General features: G+C 49.7%; 1 protein-coding gene across 3 annotated transcripts; it reads left to right on the top strand.

Annotated features, from left to right (window-relative positions):
* Positions 1 to 4,087: 4,087 nt before the first annotated feature.
* On the top strand, positions 4,088 to 17,802 carry LOC115078165 (trichohyalin-like). Of its 3 annotated transcripts, none has more exons than XM_029580892.1 (7): positions 4,088 to 5,422; positions 7,890 to 8,167; positions 8,945 to 9,081; positions 13,636 to 13,866; positions 16,074 to 16,189; positions 16,562 to 16,631; positions 16,940 to 17,802. In XM_029580892.1, the coding sequence occupies exons 2-7, from the start codon at positions 8,062 to 8,064 to the stop codon at positions 17,144 to 17,146; spliced, it is 867 nt and encodes a 288-aa protein (XP_029436752.1). In that variant the 5' UTR covers positions 4,088 to 5,422; positions 7,890 to 8,061; the 3' UTR covers positions 17,147 to 17,802. The 3 variants fall into 3 exon arrangements, with proteins under 3 accessions (XP_029436752.1, XP_029436751.1, XP_029436750.1); XM_029580891.1 differs by having other exon boundaries at positions 4,088 to 5,735; positions 6,902 to 8,167; XM_029580890.1 differs by lacking the exon at positions 4,088 to 5,422 and having other exon boundaries at positions 6,046 to 8,167.
* The last annotated feature ends 778 nt before the right edge of the window (positions 17,803 to 18,580 follow it).

Raw genomic sequence — 18,580 nt, 5'->3', positions numbered from 1 at the left:
GACAGAGTCTGAATTCAGGAAAGCTTGGGAGAAGCCTAGAGGTTCTCTGAGGGAGATGTGGGTGGGGTTGTATGGTAGCCGTCTGCTCTCGGGTCCTCTGAGTTTGATGAGGGCTCATCATGGTGAGCCCTCGTCCTGTAGGGGCCTCTTTATCTTGGGCAGTATGCTTTTCGTTTTGCTGCCCTCTTGTTGGGGCTTTGCAAAACTACAAGGCAAGACATCTCTAGAAGCATTTCAGTGTAACGCTGATTCAATCTATGCATCCAGAGGCACGATAACCTCCACTAAGCTGAACCAACTGGCTCGAAATAGTTTTTTAATCATTATTTATATTCTGCCTTTTGTGACAGATTACATGCAGGTACCATAGCTATTTCCCTGACCCCACAGGGTTTACAATCAAAGTTTGTACTTCTGAGGTGGAAGGGGGGGAGGTCCATTGTGGTCCTACAAATGATCTCTCGAAAAGGCCTGGAGCCTGAGGAGGTTTAGGTTACTTTCAATCGGACAACGATGAAAAGTGCTAGAAAATCCCTGCATTTGCATCCCTTAGATAGAACATAAGCTGTGCCATGTTGGGTCAGAGCAGCATCCTGTCCCTGACGCTGGCCGATCCAGGTTACAAGTACCTGGCCGATCCCAAAGAAGCACATCCATTCCTTGCTGCTCGCTCCCAGGGGTAAGCAGTGGCTTTCCCAAGTCTGCCTGGCTAAGAACTGTTTATGGAACTTATTCAAGCCCCTTTTAAACCCAAATAGGCTAGATGCCTTGACCACATCCTGTGGCAACAGATTCCATAGCCGGATCTATTTGCTTGTTCCATGCCATTCGTGATTTTATATCCCCTCTTGGTCGCTTCTTCTCCAAGCTGGAGAGCCCTAACCTCTTTAGCCTTTCTTCATTCCATCCTCTCTAGCATTTTGGTTGCTGTTCTCTAGTTCCTCTTTCTCTTTTGTTTGAGACGGGGGCGCACAGAACTGCCCACAGTACTCCAGGTGCAGTCTCCATGGATCTGTACAGAGGCATTACGATATTCTCCATTCCTAAGATTGCTTGCCTTTTTGACTGCCGCCACACACTGAGCTGAGGATTTTAAGGTGTGGTTCACGATGACCTCAAGATCCTTTTCCTGGGTGGTGACTCTAATAAGGAACCCAGTATTGTGTTCCTGTAGTTGGGGTTATTTTCCCTTGCGTGCACCGCTTTGCGCTTGTCCACATTTAACTTTCACCTGCCTGTTGGATACCCAGTCCCTTAGTCTTGCAAGGTTCTTCTTCAGGTCCTTGCAGTCCACGCGTGTTTTAACAACATTGCTTCTCTTATCCAGATTTATGAATACGTTAAACAGCAGCAGTGCCGGTAAAGAGCCCTGGGACTCTCCACTATTTGCCTTCCTCCAATGGGAGAACTGTCTAGTCCTGTTTTCGGTTTCCTCTCCATTTATTTTATTTAAGTTCATTTATGTTCCGCCCATATCGAAAATTTATGCTGAGCAGATTACAAAATAGAAACGTGGAATAAAGCATTAAAATATTAAAGTAACTTACTACACTAAAGGACATTGTCTCCTATTCCACGATGTTATAATTTCCTGAGGAGCCTCTAATGAGGGAGTTTGTCAGATACCTTCTGAAAATCTGCATATACTATAGTGACAGTCTCACCCGTATCCACATGTTTTAACATCTTCAAAAAAAAATTCTAGCAGATTAGTGAGACATTTGCTAAATCCATGTTGGTCTTCCCCTTAAGCCACACCTATACATATGGCCAGTAATTTTATTTTTAAGAATTCTGCTATTTTGCTCGCCGGTCTGTAGTTTCCCAGATCACCATGAAGGCCCTTATAAAAAAAACTGGCTACCCTTCAGTTTTCAGGTATGTAGGGATAAGCCAGGCACCCTAAAAGGAGTATGCATCTGAACCAAACTTTGCAGGCCTTGAGCAACACAAGCTGGAAGTCAAGCCACGAGATGGCCTCTGCAGTGTTAATGTGAAAACCTTTGAGAACTACACTGAGGAGAACAGGCTGCTATTGAGTAATCTGCCGTCCGCAAACTTGCTGTGTGTGTGGCTTTGACAAACTTTGTATCCGATCGTGAGGCTCAACATTGTTCAGCAGCAGATATCTTCTGACTCCTACCGTCATCTGCGTGGGAATATGCCTATACGTACCAGCTAAGACCAAGTCCTGTTGGAAGACAGTGGATTGTGGTAACATCCAGTCATTTTTAATTTTTGGATCCTGCACATGCAAACTTAACGTTTGTGAACCTTGCACCTGAGACTTTTCACAAAGTTCAAGCTAAGCTTCAAGACTGGGCTCCTTGCTCAGCCCAACCCTGCTCCCTCAACTGTGAAGTACTTGCCGATCTCATCGTTGCTTAAGCCCTGGCAAGCGCCCTATCCCTTGCTAGCATACCCATACTGGAGAAGAGCAGTTGTGGTCCCGCTTCATGACAGTGGTAGCAGAGAGGAGGCTGGAAACTGCAGGCCAGTTAGTCTCACCTTGGTGGTGAGAAAACTCATGGAGATGTTGCTGAAGGAAAAGATACTGAACTATCTACAATTGAATATGTTGCTGGACCTGAGGCAACATGGATTTACCAGAGGAAGGTCCTGTCAGACAAATCTGATCTTTTTTTTTTTCTTTGATTGGGTGTCTAGAGAAGTGGATCGAGGAAGAGCACTCAATGTCCTCTACTTGAATTTCAGCAAAGTTTTTGATACCATCCCCCATAGGAGGCTTGTGAATAAAATGAAAAGCTTGGGAGTGAGTGCCAAAGTAGTGGCATGGATTACAAACTGGTTGACTGATAGGAGACAGCATGTAATGGTAAATGGAACCCACTCTGAAGAGAGCTGTGTTAAGTGGAGTGCCACAGGGATTGGTATTGGGACCAGTTCTGTTCAATATCTTTGAGTGACATTGCGGAAAGGATAAAAGGTAAAGCTTGCTATTTCTGGATGATACCAAGATCTGCAACAGAGTGGACATGCCTGAAGAAGTAGAGAGAATGAAAAGTGATTTACGATAGCTTGACGAGTGGTCGAAGATTTGGCAGTTGGGATTCGGTGCCAATAAGTGCGGAGAAATGCATCTGGGTTGCAGTAATTCAAAAGAGCTGTATGTGATGGGGAAGAAAGGCTGATGTGCAAGTGAGATCTTGGGGTGATAGTGTCTGGCGATCTGAAGACTGCAACACAGTGTGACAAGGCGATAGCTAAAGCCAGAAGAATGCTGGGCTGCATCGAGAGAGGAATAACCAGTAAGAAAAAGGAGGTGGTGATGCCCTTGATGAGGCCTTACCTGGAGTACTGTGTTCAGTTCTGGAGCCCATATCTCAAAAAGGATAGAGAAAGAATGGAGGTGGTCCAGAAAGGGGCTACCAAAATGGTGTGGGGCCAGTATCAGAAAACCTATGGGGAGAGACTGAAGGAAATGACTATGTATACCCTGGAAGAGAGGGGGCGCAGGGGGTGATATGATACAGTCCTTCAAATACCTGAAAAGTATTAATGATGTACAAACGTCAAACCTTTTCCGTTGGAAAGACATCGGTATAACTAGGGGTCACGAATTGAAACTCGAGGGAGGATGTCTGAGAACCAACATCAGGAAATATTTCTTCACGGAGAGGTGGTGGATGCCTGGAATGCCCTTCTAGAGGAGGTGGTGAAAACCAAAACAGTGAAGAATTCAAAAGGGCATGGGACAAATATTGCTGCTCTCTAAAGGATGGAAATGAAGAAGAGAGTGCATAGGAGTAACTTGGTGGTGCAGCAGTTATTGCCTTTAACCACTGAGCCTTGATGCTGTTGATGCAACTTCATCATTGCTCTCTGGGGACAAAGGGGAATTGGATTCTACAGTAACCAACGAGGGCCCTGACTTTTACAGACTGGGGAAACAACTATGGGGGTAACTTGCTGATGCGGTGGTCCCACCCTTAACCAATAAGACTGATACTTTGATGCAACTCAAACATTGCTCTCTGCTTCAGCAGCAAGGCATAACGGGGAACTGGATTCAAACAGCAACAAACGAGGGCCCTGACCTTTACAAGGTGGGGAAACTGATGAGCATGGGGGTAAGCTACACCGTGCAGCAGATACTACCATAATAAGCTTGCTGGGCAGACTGGATGGTCCATTTGGTCCTTTTCTGCTGTCATTTCTATGTTTATTTGTATTTATGCAGGATCCATCTGGGAAGCCACTGCTTTCAGCCCTGCAGAGGAAGGCCGTGTCCACACTCGATGCTTTCTTAGGCCTTTGCAGACCTTCAAGTCAGTCCTCGTGAGCAAAGAAGCAGGTAACTTGTTCAGTGTTGCATCCTCTGCTGTTGGCCATTGGAAAAGAAGGCCATAAGAGACTGTCCAGGAACAAATTTCAAAGGAAATTCAACACCTTGATCGAAAATACCAAATTACCGGGGTAATTTTGATGCACCAGGGGATACCCCAAGCACTGTGATGAACTGTGCATCTCTGCTCCCAGGGTTGATCCAGTGACTGCTGGGCTAGCAAACCTTATTTATCTATCGCTCACATTTATACAGCTTCCCCTCCCGTGAGGGCTCAGGGTGAGGACATAATATGCAACATGAAGTACACTTGGCATAAAACAAAATCTGCAACATAAAATAACTTAAAAAATAATATAAAAGCAAACAAAAAGGATTCTACAGACACAAACACGCATTGTGTTTTCTGCTAAATCCTGCAAGCAGACGGTAAAAAGGCTTTTGCCCAGCCAGAGAAAGGAGTTGGATTTAAAATCCCCGGAGGTAGTCACGAATGCTGAAGGCTCACAGTACCAGCTCCCAGTCCCAACTGTGCTAGCAACCCAAAGGAGCCCAAGAAAACTGCCAGATCAAAGAGGAAAAAAAGCTGAACGATAGGACTTAAACAGAAGCGAGGACTTCCATAAATCAGATCAGCTGTTTGCAACTGCTAAGAGCAGATTACCTGTGCCTTAAACCATCTATTACAAGGTGCAACAACTCCTGCATCTCATAGGCTTAAAGAGAATAAGGTACAATAGCCCATTTCTGACGGTCAAGGCACAACACACTCCACCAGAGCGGCGTCCTCTGCATTCACTGAGAAAGCTGCGGCATCTGTCAAGCACCCTGCATGAGCAGCAGGGGATGGTGCTGTCCATGGCACTGGGGAGCCCCCAACGTGGTGCCGCCCTGTGCAACTGCACGCCTCGTGCACTCCTAACACCAGCCCTGGACTTCGAGCCACCTGCCCTACCTTCTCAGGCAATTCAGACTGGAAAAGCGGGTGCCTGTATACTAAGGTTTCCTTGGCAAGGAGGGTGATCTGGGAGACCTCATGTTCCTGTTCCTTGAGGTACAACTTTGGCGTGTCTGAACAGAACTTGTAAGAGGACTTTCTGCTCGAGTCCTGCTACGGTAGGTGGCCACACCAGTCTGGACGAACACCGTGTGTGGTGCTGTGAATTGTGGTGCAGGGGTGACTGTGGTGGGCTGTGTATGTGGGCTTTTTTTTTTTTTTTTTCTCGTATTTTCAGCACTGGAAGCTCCTTGGCCGGGGAAAGGGAAGAGCTGGCAGGAACGATGTATGTCGACGGGGAGCGTGGGATCAGATTGATCTATGATGTCACCGTTAGTCTTGGCCCAGAAGAGAGAGAGGGAGAGCCATGACCCTGCCGTCTGGTCTGGTCTGGTCTGGTGGGGAGAGTCTGCAAAGCACGGACTGATCAAGGTGAGCCAAGATGCCCGTTAGGCTAACGAGCGCATTTTTCTTTTCCCACGGCCCCTGACGCGGCCCTTGTGAAGTCATTCTCTAGTTATGAGAACATTGTCTGCTGTAGGTGCTGCACACGGGGAAACATCTATTGCATTAAACTTGATTTGCCAGTTAAAATGTGTTCAAATCTCCAGGATACCTCTGGAAATTATATTTCAAATATCCAGAAGGGCTTTTTGACGTGGAAGAATAGCTTTGCCCGTTGCCTTTAAAAGGCGCAGCAGCATTCAGATAAGAAGGGATGGGGGGGGGGGGAGGGGGCAGGTTGTGACAGGCCCCAGCTTTAATTGGTAAAAGAGTGCCAGACGGTTCGATATTTTACATCTGCCTGCCGGGATGCAGTCTATATGCCGACGGGACCGAGGGGGGGGGGGAAGCTCGTTCGTTCGATGCCTGCTCGCTGCTAGAGGAAAGTCAAGTCACCAGGGGTGGTGAGGAGCTGCCGCTGGAGTCTGCTCCTGGGGTTTTTTGGGGTTTTTTTTAATATAGTGTGATCTCCTGAATCCCCCCCCCCTCCCTGCTTTGAGTCTGCTCCACTGCTGCCCCCCAGGCCCAAGCTCAGGAGTTTGTTCACCTGGGTGAAGGGGGGATCGACTTGGGTTCACCCCCCCCCAGGTGCCAGGACTAGGAGGAGCAATCTGCCCTCGCTGCCCTGCCCTGCCAGAGCTCAGTACAGCAAGGACCCTGGGCCCATCCGTCCCTGGAGGCGAACGCTGGTGCCTCCTTGCGCCTTGCAGTCCACACCGAGCTATGGGTTGGGTTTTTTTTTTTTATTATTTTAAATGTCCTTGGAGATAGATAATGGAACAAAAAACACTACTGCAAAAATGAGTCTAAATATTTGCTTAAAAGTTTGCCTCCCGGAGCAGGGGAGAGCTGCACAGCTGATGTGCATTGTTTGACTTTTTCTAAACCCCCCCCCCCCCTTCCATCATTCTCTGGACCTGTTCAGTGTCTTCTGCTGACAACTCTCGCCCAGAATACCTTGGAAATAGACCAGCGATGGGAAGTGGGTGGCTTCCTCTCTAGGGTGGCACTCTGCAGATTAAACATATACAGAAAAGCCAATGGAAAAGTGAAGGCGTTGGTCGGCTAAAGCAGCTTCTTTCCCCCCCTCCTAGGAACGAAAGTTGATCATGGCCGAGAAGCCTCCGCTCTGTCTTCAGCGCTTCCAGCTCGCAGAGCCAAACATGATGCAGAAGTAAAAGGCCCTTTTTAATATATATTTTTCCCACCAGAAGGATCATGGACTGTTCCCTCCCTGAATGTAGGGTAAATGATGTGCTTGCCATGTTAGTCCACTTGGCTGTGCAAAAATAAGTCCATACAAACGTGTCACCTCCTGTGCATATAATAGTTTTGGGTTTTTTTTATTGAACTGACATAATACATTTTTGGCTTTATGGAAATAATGCAAATCAAAGGTAGGAAGGGGGACATCATCTTTCTTTCCATGGAGGTAGGGTGGAAGGGAGGTCTCTCTTTAATGCGGCTTGCGGGGAGGGCTATAGAAGGCGGTGCCCATGCTCTGTGTCCACACACACAGCGAGGATCCGGTGTTGCAACCCGAGTATTTTCATTGCATTTCTGCACATGGTGCTAAAGGGTCAGAGGAACAGAAGAGGAGGGTTGGGGGCTCGCCTGCGGGCAGATTGGGCCACGGCGGGCCAGCAGCTCTCGGAGGGACTGCGGCTGCAGGATCTGAGCCTGTGGCGCCTGGCTTGCTTCCCTATGTTCCGGTGGGGAATAGCGCCTCCAAATGGTTTGGTCTGGCTATGAGCAGCATACACTGGGGTACTTGCTCAGGGATGCATAAGTGTGTGTGCAGGGACTATGTCTGGACTGGAAGGATATCTGGCTGTGCCTGTGTATGCACGTGAATCCATCTCTGTGTGTGTGTGTGGTGATTGTACCTGTGCAGTCTCTGTTCTGCTTTCTATTGTTTTCTATTTTATTTTATTTTTTTGCCATCTCTCGCATTCTTCATTAAGAGCCTGATTTACTAAGGCCTTTCTTTTTTTTTTCCTCCCTTTCTGTGAGGGAGAGGGGGAATCTTAGTAAATCAGGCCCTAAGTTCCAGACTCTTGTCTCCTCCTTCCTGCCCCTCAGGTTCGTCTTAGAAAACCTGCAAGTCACCACTCTTTGCAAAGGGCTCACCGGCCAGCTCGCCTGCTGCTTAGCAACGCTTGTAAACGAAAGACCTGTCTCCCAGCCCGGAGGGTGCGTGCATGTGTAACCGTATCCTTCACATGCACAAGAGTAACTATCCTCGCATGTAAAGATGGCCCAGCGGCCCACGGCTGCCTGCACGGGCTCCCCTGGGAGGATGGGCGCTTCCCGGGAGCATCTGCTCGCAGGCCCGGGGTTCACTGGCAGGCCCGCTCTGGGTAAGTGGGCCCTGCGCCAGGAGCCGGTGGCTTGCACTGCTGCATGAGGTCCTTTATGACAACATTGGCAGTAGGGAGAATTGTAGGCTTGTGTGCATGTTTTTTTGGGGGTTTTTTCTGGAGAGGTGGGGGGGCAGGAGAGAGAGAATTTTGGACACTGATCCAGATGTGGATGATGTTTGGGGCATTGTGTGGGAGTAGCTTAAGATTCCAAAGCCATTGAAAATGTGGTTTTTTTTTGGGGGGGGGGGGGGGGGTGTGGCTTGTTGGCAGAGAGTCCCCAGTTCATTCCCCCGAGTCTGGTTCACTTCTTGGGTTGGCCTGGGGGTGCTGTTGTCTAAGGGCGACACCCAGGGGCCAGATTCAAGGTCCGTGATTGCAGAGTTCTGGAAAGAGCCACGCGCCTGGCCCTTGGCCCAGTAAGTCACGGCAATGACCGGATTAGGTATATTGGGGGGGGGGGTTAGAAGAGGGAAACGAAATGGGGAAAATCCACAGGTAGTGACGAATGAAGGGCTCATGCCGTCAGATCCCGGTCCTGGTTCCAACTGAGCCGGAAGTGCAAAGGAGCAAGAGGAAACTGGCAGCTCCCCCCCCCCCCCAAAAAAAATGGCAGGGGCGTGTGCTGCATGGCCTGTAAACTCGCCACAGAATGAGAGTCTGGCCGGCATATGTTCTGCTTTAATAACCTCTTTCTGGTGGCACCTCCCCTCCCACTGTGCTTTTCCTGCTTTGTCGTCCCCCCCCCCCCCCCCCCCCACTGAATGTGGTACTCAGCCCAAGAAGATGATGGCCACCAGCCAGGGCCCCAGGAGAAGGACCGGGAGGTCATCCTCAGACTGAAGGAGGAGCTGAGGGCAACCCGTGCCCGGGCAGAGGAGGAGAAGGAGAGAGCACTCAGGGACCAAGAGAAGGTACACGCAGCGGGAAAAGGGTGTCCATTAAATTGTCCTGCATGTCACGATGAGGGGGACCGAGCACATCTTCAGGGCTGGAGCAGAGAAACCACACAGACTCCAGCATTTTCTAATGCAATTTCAAGTTTTATTACTATTACAGCAAAATGATAGCACCTGGGGAAGGTGTGCGCACAAACCTTCAGCAGAGAGGGGCGGGAGATCCTTTCTCCTGGAAACACGGGGCCTCCTGATCCCAGCTGGGCTCACATTCTTATTCCCCCCCCCCCCGCCCCAGCAGGGTCCCACCCGCAGATGTCTTTCCCTCTGTAGGATTTAAGATGGCCCAGTCTAAAAGCCTGGTCCCACTCAGGATAAAGGGGGAAAATGGGGTCACTCCCTCAGTCGCCTATACTAATAATTCTTCTTCTCCATCCATACAGACAGGCTATGCCCACCTGCCAGCAGATGGAGACAGAGTAGCAGGTTTGCTGATGTTGCATTTTATTGGATCCCATGTTCACATCAGCCTGCCAGTATTCTCTGTCTCCAGCAGATGGTGGGAACATCCCGTGCCGCACTCTGAGGTCTGATTAGACCGGGTGAAGAAGAATTCTTTATCGTGGATGGGCAGCTCCAGGGGTGAAAGCTGCATACTCCCTTAGCTGAGCAGCGCGCTTGACCTAGGGGACTTCCAAAGATCTGGAAAGGATGACTGTTCGGTAGTTATTGCCTCTTATCCCCTCTCCTCTCTCCTCCAACATTTTGGATCTCTTCTGCTCTGTAGAGAAAAAAAAAAGAGGGAGAATAATCATCTCAGCTTTTGCATTTTGTTTTCTATGGGGGGGGAAACAGAAATTAAAAAAAAAAAATGGGGGTGGGAGGGAGAGCTGCTGAAAAACAGGAGCAGCCAACTGGAGGGTTGGTGGAGGCTCCTTTGCTGATTCGGGTGAGCTCAAGTTTGTCATTTATTCTCTCAGCCTACGGCTATTTCTTCGAGCAGGGATGGCGGCTCCGTTGGAGCGCAGGAAAAAGCCCCACTGCGCCGCTCTGACGCAGCGCTTGGGGGAAGCTTTCTTGGCCACAGCCATCGGGAGGAGGAAGAGGGGACAGGATATCAATCGCATTCAGCTGACCAGGGAGGGGGCCCGCGTTGGCGGGACGGTCAGTCCAATCGGTTCCCTCGAGAGCGCTGGCTGCCGCAGTGGGTGCTGCGGCCTTGCTTGAGCCGCGAGCAGTGGAGTGCGATTCAGGGCCGCCCTGTTTAATGCCCACAGGGGGGAGAGGTCTGTTTTCTCTCTCGCTCTGGAGTCGTGATTTCTGGTGCCCTTAAAGGGCCGGCATCCTCCCCTTCTCTAAACCTGGGCAGCTGTTTCAGCTGAATTTTTTTTTTTTTTTTTTTTTTAAGTGCCTACCTCGGTCCCCTCGTGTGGGGCAGAGCTCTGTCCCAGGACCCTTCTGTGGCAGTGCCTCCTCTGGGAGCTGTGGTACGGGGAGAAAGAGAGTGAGAAAAGAAGAGTGAGGAAGCCGGAGGTGAAATGTCCTCCAGAACAGGTTCTTCACGTCTTGGAGATCTGAGAGACATTAACGGCAAGGGACAGTTGGAAGAGGGAGAGGATCCGCCAAGGGGAAGAATAAAGGTTCCTCTCTGGTTAGACTTTTTCATAGAGAAGCTGGCAGGTCTCATCTCCCTCTCTTTGAAAAATACTTAATATAGCGGAAGAAAAGATTCAGGACGGTTCAGAATCGGCAGAGAACCCTGTTAAGGCTCGGTTAAGGACACCTTCCAAATATTTTCCTTTAAATAGGTTGGTACAGGATCTTATTGAGTTGGAGTAGGAGTTGCCTGGGGCTAATTTTCAAGCTGGACAGGCACTGGGGTAGGATGTATCCTCAGGTTTACCAGAAAAAAAAGAGAAGCTAAAGGTTTCCTAAGGTGAATGCCCTGGTGTATTCTGCACCTAAGAAAACCGTTGTTCCCCCTAGAAGGGGGGCTCACGGTTGAGAGGGCAGAAGGATAGAGTCGATGCTTAAGCCTATGAGGCAAGAGCAGGGTCGTACTCGTCTCAGTGTATTCAAGAACGATGTGCAGATGGTTCTGCGTTGATGATGGAAGAGGAGACTCAAATTAGAACCGGGAGCAGCATTTTTTGGCAGTTACCTCTCTTGACATGGTCCGCAGTTCAGCAAAGAGCATGGGCCTCCGATGGAGCAGCAGGGCATTTACTGTGGCTTTGGGAAAGCAGATTTCCATTTCTGAGAGCAATTTGACTAAATTTTCCCTGTAAAGAGAAGTTGTTGTCTGTCTGGGTAAGAGCTCGAGATGGTTAAGGCTTGGAATGAGCGGAAGTCCCTTGGCTTCTGGAGGGCAAGACAAAAAGGGAGTTTGGTGCGTCGGTCGCAATTCAGGAATTGTTTTCAAGACGCAAGGAGGAGCAATGCTAGGTCGGTACTCAGGAAGTCAGAGAGCAAGATCAGTAAAGCTGATTCCAGTCCTTTCCGGCCTCCAGGAGAGGAGGAAAGGAGCCGGGTAGGGGGGCTTAGTTCTTCCCGAATGTCACGATGAAGGTTTCCAGACCCAGCCTCCGGAGGTGAGGATAAGAGGGGGGGGGTGTCACATTTTTTCCGGAGATGGGTCCAGATCTCATTAAACCAATGGGTTCTAGAGCGAGTTTGCAGCGGCTGTGCCTTGGAGTTTTCCCATCCGACTGGAGACGCCTATATGGTTTCCTCTTGCATTTCCAACCAAAAGAAGGAAGCCATTCAAGGTTCTCTAGATTGCCTCCTCGACACAGGAGCAGTGGTTTCAGTTCCTGATGCTCGGAAAGGGTCAGGACTGATGATCGGTATACTTCATGGTGCCCATGAAGGGGAGGGATCCTTTCACCCAATGAGCCAGCAAATGCTTCCTTAAAGGAGTGAAGCATCTTCAAGTAGCAGCCTCTGGATATTCAGCAGCCGCTGCTTAGCCGGCTAACTCAGGGGCGGGCAACGGGCGTAATGGGGCAGTGCCATTTAGCTGGATAAGTTACTGGGATTAGGCAGACTCGCTCCATAGCCGGGTAATACTTTTCCAGCTAAGTAACGATTTAGCCAGGGATGTGTTCAGCAGTGTAGTCACGCTGCCGAGTATCCCATCTAAGTTAGATAAACAGCCGCGCCTTGAATGTGTACCCCCTGGTCCCTTGGAATCTAAACCTGGTATTATCCTTCCTCTTGGACCCTTCATTGGAGCCCTTGAAAGAGATGTCCATTTAACCTCCGACTCTGAAGGCTGTTTTCTTGGTTGCCATCCGAGTTGCAAGTGCTCTCACGCAGGGAACCCGTTCTTATTATCTCAGATGGCATGGCGGAGATTTGTACACTTCCGTCCTCTCTCTTCCAAAAGTGGTCTCCATTTTTCATCTTAACCAGACAGCTCGTCTTTCTGCCTTCCAGAGGGATTTATTTAGGGATGACTGCTTTTTTTTTTAACATCAGCAAGAAGAATTCTCCTTTTGTTACTTAAAGATCAGAAAGCGTTTCAGAAAGTCTGATCATCGTTTTGTTTTCTAGGTGGGACATAAGAGGTGAAGCAATGTCTAAAAACCCATTAGCACGTCGGATTAAAGAAGTGACAGCGGCAGCTCTTGTAGGCAAGGGCATTCTGTGAAGGCTGGAGCTTAAGTTGCTTTCACTGGCGGAGATTTGTAAAGCAGCATCCTGCTCATTTTGAGACATTACTGGCTTGGATGTTCAGGCCAGGGAAGAAGCACCCTTTGGTTTTGAGGTGGCCCACCCAGCGGAGAAGTAGCTTTGGTGCATCCCATCCATCTGGACTGGTCTGGCTGGATGAAGAGGAAGGAGAGATTTGTTTTTGCCTGATTATCTCCTTTCCTTTAGTCCAGGGAGAGACCAGATTATCTCCTTTCCTTTAGTCCAGGGAGAGTCCAGCCTAGTGCCAAACAGTTTTTCTTCTCTCTGTTGTGTATTTCAGAAAGGAATCCTGCAGATAGTTTCTCCTGCTCAGAGGTTTGGATGCTGGATTGTTAGTTGTTTTTAATTCAGTTATGGTAACTCATTCCATATGCTCCTTGTTTACAGGGTTGGGGTTTTAGTTAAAAAAAATATTTTCTTAGCTTTTACAAAATACCCTTGCAGGCTGAGGTCAGCATAGGATCCTATAAGAATGAATGACATCAGCAAACTTGTTAGTCTCTGTCTCCATCTGCTGGTAGTTGGGTGTAATCCATCCATCTGGACTGGTCTGGCGGGACTAAAGGAAAGGAAATTTTCAGGTAAGAACAAATTTCTCCTTGTAGTGTTTGACACATGCAGTGCTGTACAATGTTCTTTTGGGCAGGGGATGTCACTGTTTGATATATACGGAAGGAGCATAGCCTGAGCTTGTATGATGTGTGAACTTCTCATCCTCTGAGAATGTAAAATGGGTTTCTAACTAGAAAACACAGATCTAAAACACATTAGGTATGAGGAGAGAAAGTGTTAAGGTGGAGGTTGCTCTGTAGTTTGTAAGTAACCCTCTGCTCTGTAGTTTGCTCTGTAGTTTGTAAGTAACCCTCTCTCCTGCAGTCCTTTGCCCGGATGATGGAGGAAGCAGGAAGGAGTCGAGATCACCTGGAGGAGGAACGCCTTCTGCTGCTGCGGCGGAAGCTGGAGCAGGAGAGGGAAGAGGCCCTGAGGGTGGAGCTGGCGCCTCAGCACGCCGTGGAGGCCGCGGCGGCCGCCCTGCGTTCACAGCTCCTCGGCGAGGTGCGGCAGGAAATGCTCCGAGATGCCAAGGTGGCCCAGGTAGTAATCAAGGTAAGATAACTGCACTAGGGGCTTTTCCTTCACAGGTGCACCAAGGAAAAGTCAGGAACTACAACTCCCAGCATAAAACTGAGGATGCAAAGTCGAGGAGTGAAAAAAAAAAAAACCCCACAGGGCGCCCCTGTCTCAGTAAGACTGGATAGGGTCAACAAAGTCTCCAGGTTTGTCATAAGAAAGCACCAAGGGAATTCTGTATCAGCTGAGGAATGAGATTTATCAGTCATTAAGTTTTATATATTCCTGGAAACTACGGTCTAACCAGCATTTGCAAGGTTGCGTTAAAGAGAGAGAAAACATCAGCAAAGACCTTCCAATACAGGAAACCCAAGTTTTGCAAGATAAACATAATTGGTATTTCGATTGTACATCTTGCAATAGTATTTTTATTTTCTTGTAGTTTGTTTTGTTTTTTTCTAAAGAACGCATTGGATACTGCGAGGCTGCTAAGGGAAGCGGGGAGAGTAAAACGCGAGTGTGATTAACTCACACACTCGCGGGCAAACCATTTCAATAAGTAAAATTTAAAGCCCCACTCCATCTCGCTTTTAAAACTAATATTCGCAGGACGAGCGGTGCCTTTTTCCTACAGGGAAGCCAGCTTTATAAAAATCCTGTCTGTCTCTTTCCACCCTAACTCCCTCCCGCCCCCCCAATAACCTTGGACTCACTTATCCATTCTCATTAGCAGTTCTGCCACAGATCGTAAAGCACCTATTGACCCCTGCCCCCACTCAAACTTTTCATGTGCGCCCGACAACACCAACGTTTAGAATCCCCCTATTATTTTTTTCTTTCTTTCCTACGGGGCAACGGGCCAGTTCAGCTGTAACCTCAGGGAGGTCCAAGCACATTGTGACATCATCGAGCAACTTTTAAAGATGCCCTGCCACTGGCTGACACGCAGCAGTTTTTAAAGGTGCCCTGCCATTGGTTAGCAGTTGTGATCATATGCAGATTTCTGTATTTAAAGTAAGCGAGGCATCGTGCAACGTTAGCACATTTCTTTTTTTTCCCCAAATTGTTTTTGTTCAGGGAAGACACTTGGATTTTTCCATGGAACTACTGACGGGGCAAATTACCGAGTTAGCTGCTCTCGCTACGGTTAGTCATCCCAGTCTTCAGCATTGTTGCATCATGTGCCGAAGCTCCCAGGAATATGGCATCCTGGGCATAGCCCGCCCTGAAATGGGCTACTGCCACCGCCACTGGGGGGTGTCTGTAATTTTGCAACCTGCCTGAGATTTTTGTACTGGGATTTTTACTTGTGAACTGGGCAACGTTACGGCTCTTAAGTCAATGAGGTACCACTCAGTTTACGTAGTCGCTTCGCTCTGTACGACCATGCAAAAGCTCAAAATCTGATCACTGTTTCTCGGGCTGGTGGAGCAAACTTAAGAGGTTGGCAGCCCAAGCAAGTGCTTTATGTAAAAAGGCAGAACAAAGCTGATAGCAAAATTAGAGGGATTAAGATGGGCAAATTTGATGAAAACGAATAGGCCTGGAACTCTAGGACTGGGTTCGGTAAGTTGTCAGCCTGCACACTGGAGCCTGGGGCGGGTCCTTCACGTGTCCCTTCCGTGAACCTTTCCTTGTGTGTTGTGCACTTTGTGGAGCCAGGTCTCCTCCACTATGGAGGGGTGACGGGGGGGGGGGGGGTAGATTTTATCTGCCATTTGCCTACAGTGGCGCATTGGTCAGCGAGCAAGAGGTGCAAGGTCACGCTGCAGGTAAGAGAATGCATTTTCGTCTTTACTGGCAATCCCAAGAGGCAGACGTTTAGGGGTCCCCATTACTTTAATTCTGTCTTGCACAGATTCACATCCCACCATATACCTCCCTCACACAGGTGACATTTTGTGGGTACGTTTTGTGCAGTTTAACTTGGGCTAAAGACCAGTGAAACTCTTCTGCACTGGGAAGGTGCCGATAGTGAGAGGGCATCCCTTTGTGGCTTCAGCAGGGCGCTGATGTCATTATGTCCCCTTCCTGCTGTGGGAGGAGAGGGAGCTGCTGACGTCATCACTCCGCTGCTGCTGCCGCCAACAATAGATGCCCCCAAAAGCAGTAGCAGGGGGGGGAGGCCTCCGTGAGCTAAGTCAGCCGGAGACTCCAGCCCTCGAAATCTGTGCCGTTTAATGGGTAAGGCTGTGAGACCGGGTGGAGTCTTGAGAGCTGCTCTTCTCTTCCCCACGTGCCAGGGAGACTCTGCGGAACAGCTGGAGGCCGCCGTCCTGGAGGGCAGGAGGCAGGCAGAGGAGGAGAGGGCTGAGACGGAACGGCGACGGGCACAAGAAGCGCGCTCTCTGAAGGACATGTAAGCAGGACATACGTGTCTGTGTGCGGGTGCTGTCTTGTGCCTTCGTGCGTCTGCCTGTCCTTTGCATGCGCGGGCGCCTGTGGGTCAGCGCCAGGCCTGGATCTGCCAGGGCCACAGTCCGTGAGTGCACGGGCGCCAAGAGGGATGGGTCTTACCCAGAGAAGGGGGGGTGCATTGGATACTGCGTGGCCGCTAAGGGAAGCGGGGAGAGTAAAACTACAGCCCCTACCAGGGTGACCTAGCAAGTCTCGGGATATACAAGGGACCTTGTAACTGGCTGGGTTATCTTATGGGGATTTACCAGAGCTGGACAGAACTATGGGAGGCAGCCACCATTATCATTCAGGTCGGAGGTAACTTTTTTTGCAGGATCCAGGAGCTGCAGGCAGAGGTCTTCAGACTGACCCGAGAGAAGATGGAGTACGAGAGAGAGTTTCAGGTAAAAAAAAAAAACCCAAAGCCATTCGTTTTGAAAGCTCAGGGTGCAGGCTCAAGATGGGTGAAAGTTTTGAAAGGGGGCGCACCCCCCCCCCTCCCCCAGCTTTCAGTGCGCTCATCATTCTTCCTGAAAAGCAGATAGAAGGGGGGCCGGCGACTCCTGCTGGCCCGAGCAAACTGCAGAGACCGTAAGGGGCAGAAGGTACCAGAGGAGACTCTGGGGGGGGGAGTTGTCACACCCATGAGCCATCATAGGTCGTCCGTGTCCCCGTCCCCCTGCTAACTCTTCTCCCTTTCCCTCCTGGACAGGAGCTACAGCTGAACTACAAGCGTTTCATCGACCTGATGGATTCCAGCCTCCACTCGGACTACCTCCTCCGTCTGCGGCACCTCGGGAGACCGCCGGGGCGCGCCGACACCAGCGCGCAAACCGAGGGCCTGCAGGAGGCCCGGGAGGGCGAGCGTTTTGCTCTGGTAACAAGTCTGCGCGCCTTTTCTGCAGGGCCCGCTTCTTAGGAAGGCTCTTAAGTGAGGGCGAATGTATTGTACCAGCAGGATCGGTTACTGCGTCTTAATGGATCTTAAAGAGACTGTGACAATACTGTCATTCATGGCTGGGGGAGGGGGGCTGCTAATTACATTTTGGTAGAAATCTTTAAGCCACAGCTTAATTAAAGAGAAAACTGAATGGAATGTGTGTCAGGAGTTCCATGTGAAACGCTGTGGGCCTTGGTCCTGGAAGAGCAGAAGGTGCTGCAGGGCAGCATTGAGGTGAAGTGATAGGAGCTGTGTGTGGTCGTGGTGGGGGGTTCTCCGTACCGGAAGAGCAGGAGACACTGCAGGCCAGGAGTGAAGTTCGTCGGCAGAGCTGTGTGTATGGGGGGTCTCGGTACTGGAATAGCAGAAGGTGCTGCAGGGCAGGATCGAGGTGCAGGGAGAGGAGCTGTGTGAGGTGAAGGTGGCGGGGGGTCTCAATACCAGAAAAGCAGGAGCCAGTGCAGGGCAGCATTGAGGTGAAGTGATAGGAGCTGTGTGTGGTCGTGGTGGGGGGTTCTCCATACCGGAAGAGCAGGAGACACTGCAGGCCAGGAGTGAGGTTCGTCGGCAGAGCTGTGTGTATGGGGGGTCTCAGTACTGGAATAGCAGAAGGTGCTGCAGGGCAGGATCGAGGTGCAGGGAGAGGAGCTGTGTGAGGTGAAGGTGGTGGGGGGGGGTCTCAGTACCAGAAAAGCAGGAGCCAGTGCAGGGCAGGATTGAGGTGCATTAGCAGAGCCGCGCCCCCCTCCTTATGAATGGAGATTCATTACCTGTATTAGGGGCCAACTCAGCCTGCATCAAGAACCTCTGGCTTTAGCTGTGAATGATGTCCCCATTAGTCTACTCTCTGCCTAGAAGGCATCAAAACTACGAGTAATAGGCCAGTCCCCTGTGGCTGTGACCCCAATTAACGGAGGCGACGTGTTACAGCCATCACCCGAGAGCCCAGGCTGAGACACAGCAACTGTCAGGGCATAAATTCAGTCGGCACTAAACTCGTGGCAGGAGGACATTAAACAGGCAAAGTTTGGTGGTGATTCATCGTCTGAAGAAGAAATCTAACCTCTAACCATATAATAAGAGCAGGGACTGGGTTCCCAGGAGCTCCTGCTGTATAATACGCACAGAAACTCTTTCCCCCCCCCCAAGGATCTCTTATAAATGCAATGTCTCGACTCTTGGGAGCTGCATCAGAAAACATCTTCACGGAAAGGGCAAAGCCCAACTACATCAACGCTAACCCTCCCACCCCCACCCCCTACATTTCTTTAAATCCCGGGGTATAAAGCTTCTGTTCAAAAATACTCTTAAAAACCAAAGCAAAATTTTGTACAGTGGGAACCACTGTTAGTAATTGAAACTTTTGGTGTCATCGTCACCGGTAACCAATGGAGGTAAACTAACAGTGCAGCA

Source organism: Rhinatrema bivittatum, chromosome 16 (assembly GCF_901001135.1).
Source record: "Rhinatrema bivittatum chromosome 16, aRhiBiv1.1, whole genome shotgun sequence".
NCBI lineage: Eukaryota > Metazoa > Chordata > Amphibia > Gymnophiona > Rhinatrematidae > Rhinatrema > Rhinatrema bivittatum.
The sequence above is the reverse complement of the archived record's forward strand: the minus strand, read 5'-3'. Positions and strand labels throughout refer to the sequence as shown.

Excerpts from the sequence above, each read along its gene's own strand:
- LOC115078165 (XM_029580892.1), top strand. The coding sequence starts at position 8,062 with ATGGCCCAGCGGCCCACGGCTGCCTGCACGGGCTCCCCTGGGAGGATG. Across the intron at positions 16,190-16,561 it reads GCGCGCTCTCTGAAGGACAT|GATCCAGGAGCTGCAGGCAG; the intron begins GTAAGCAGGACA and ends CTTTTTTTGCAG. Across the intron at positions 16,632-16,939 it reads AGTACGAGAGAGAGTTTCAG|GAGCTACAGCTGAACTACAA; the intron begins GTAAAAAAAAAA and ends CCTCCTGGACAG.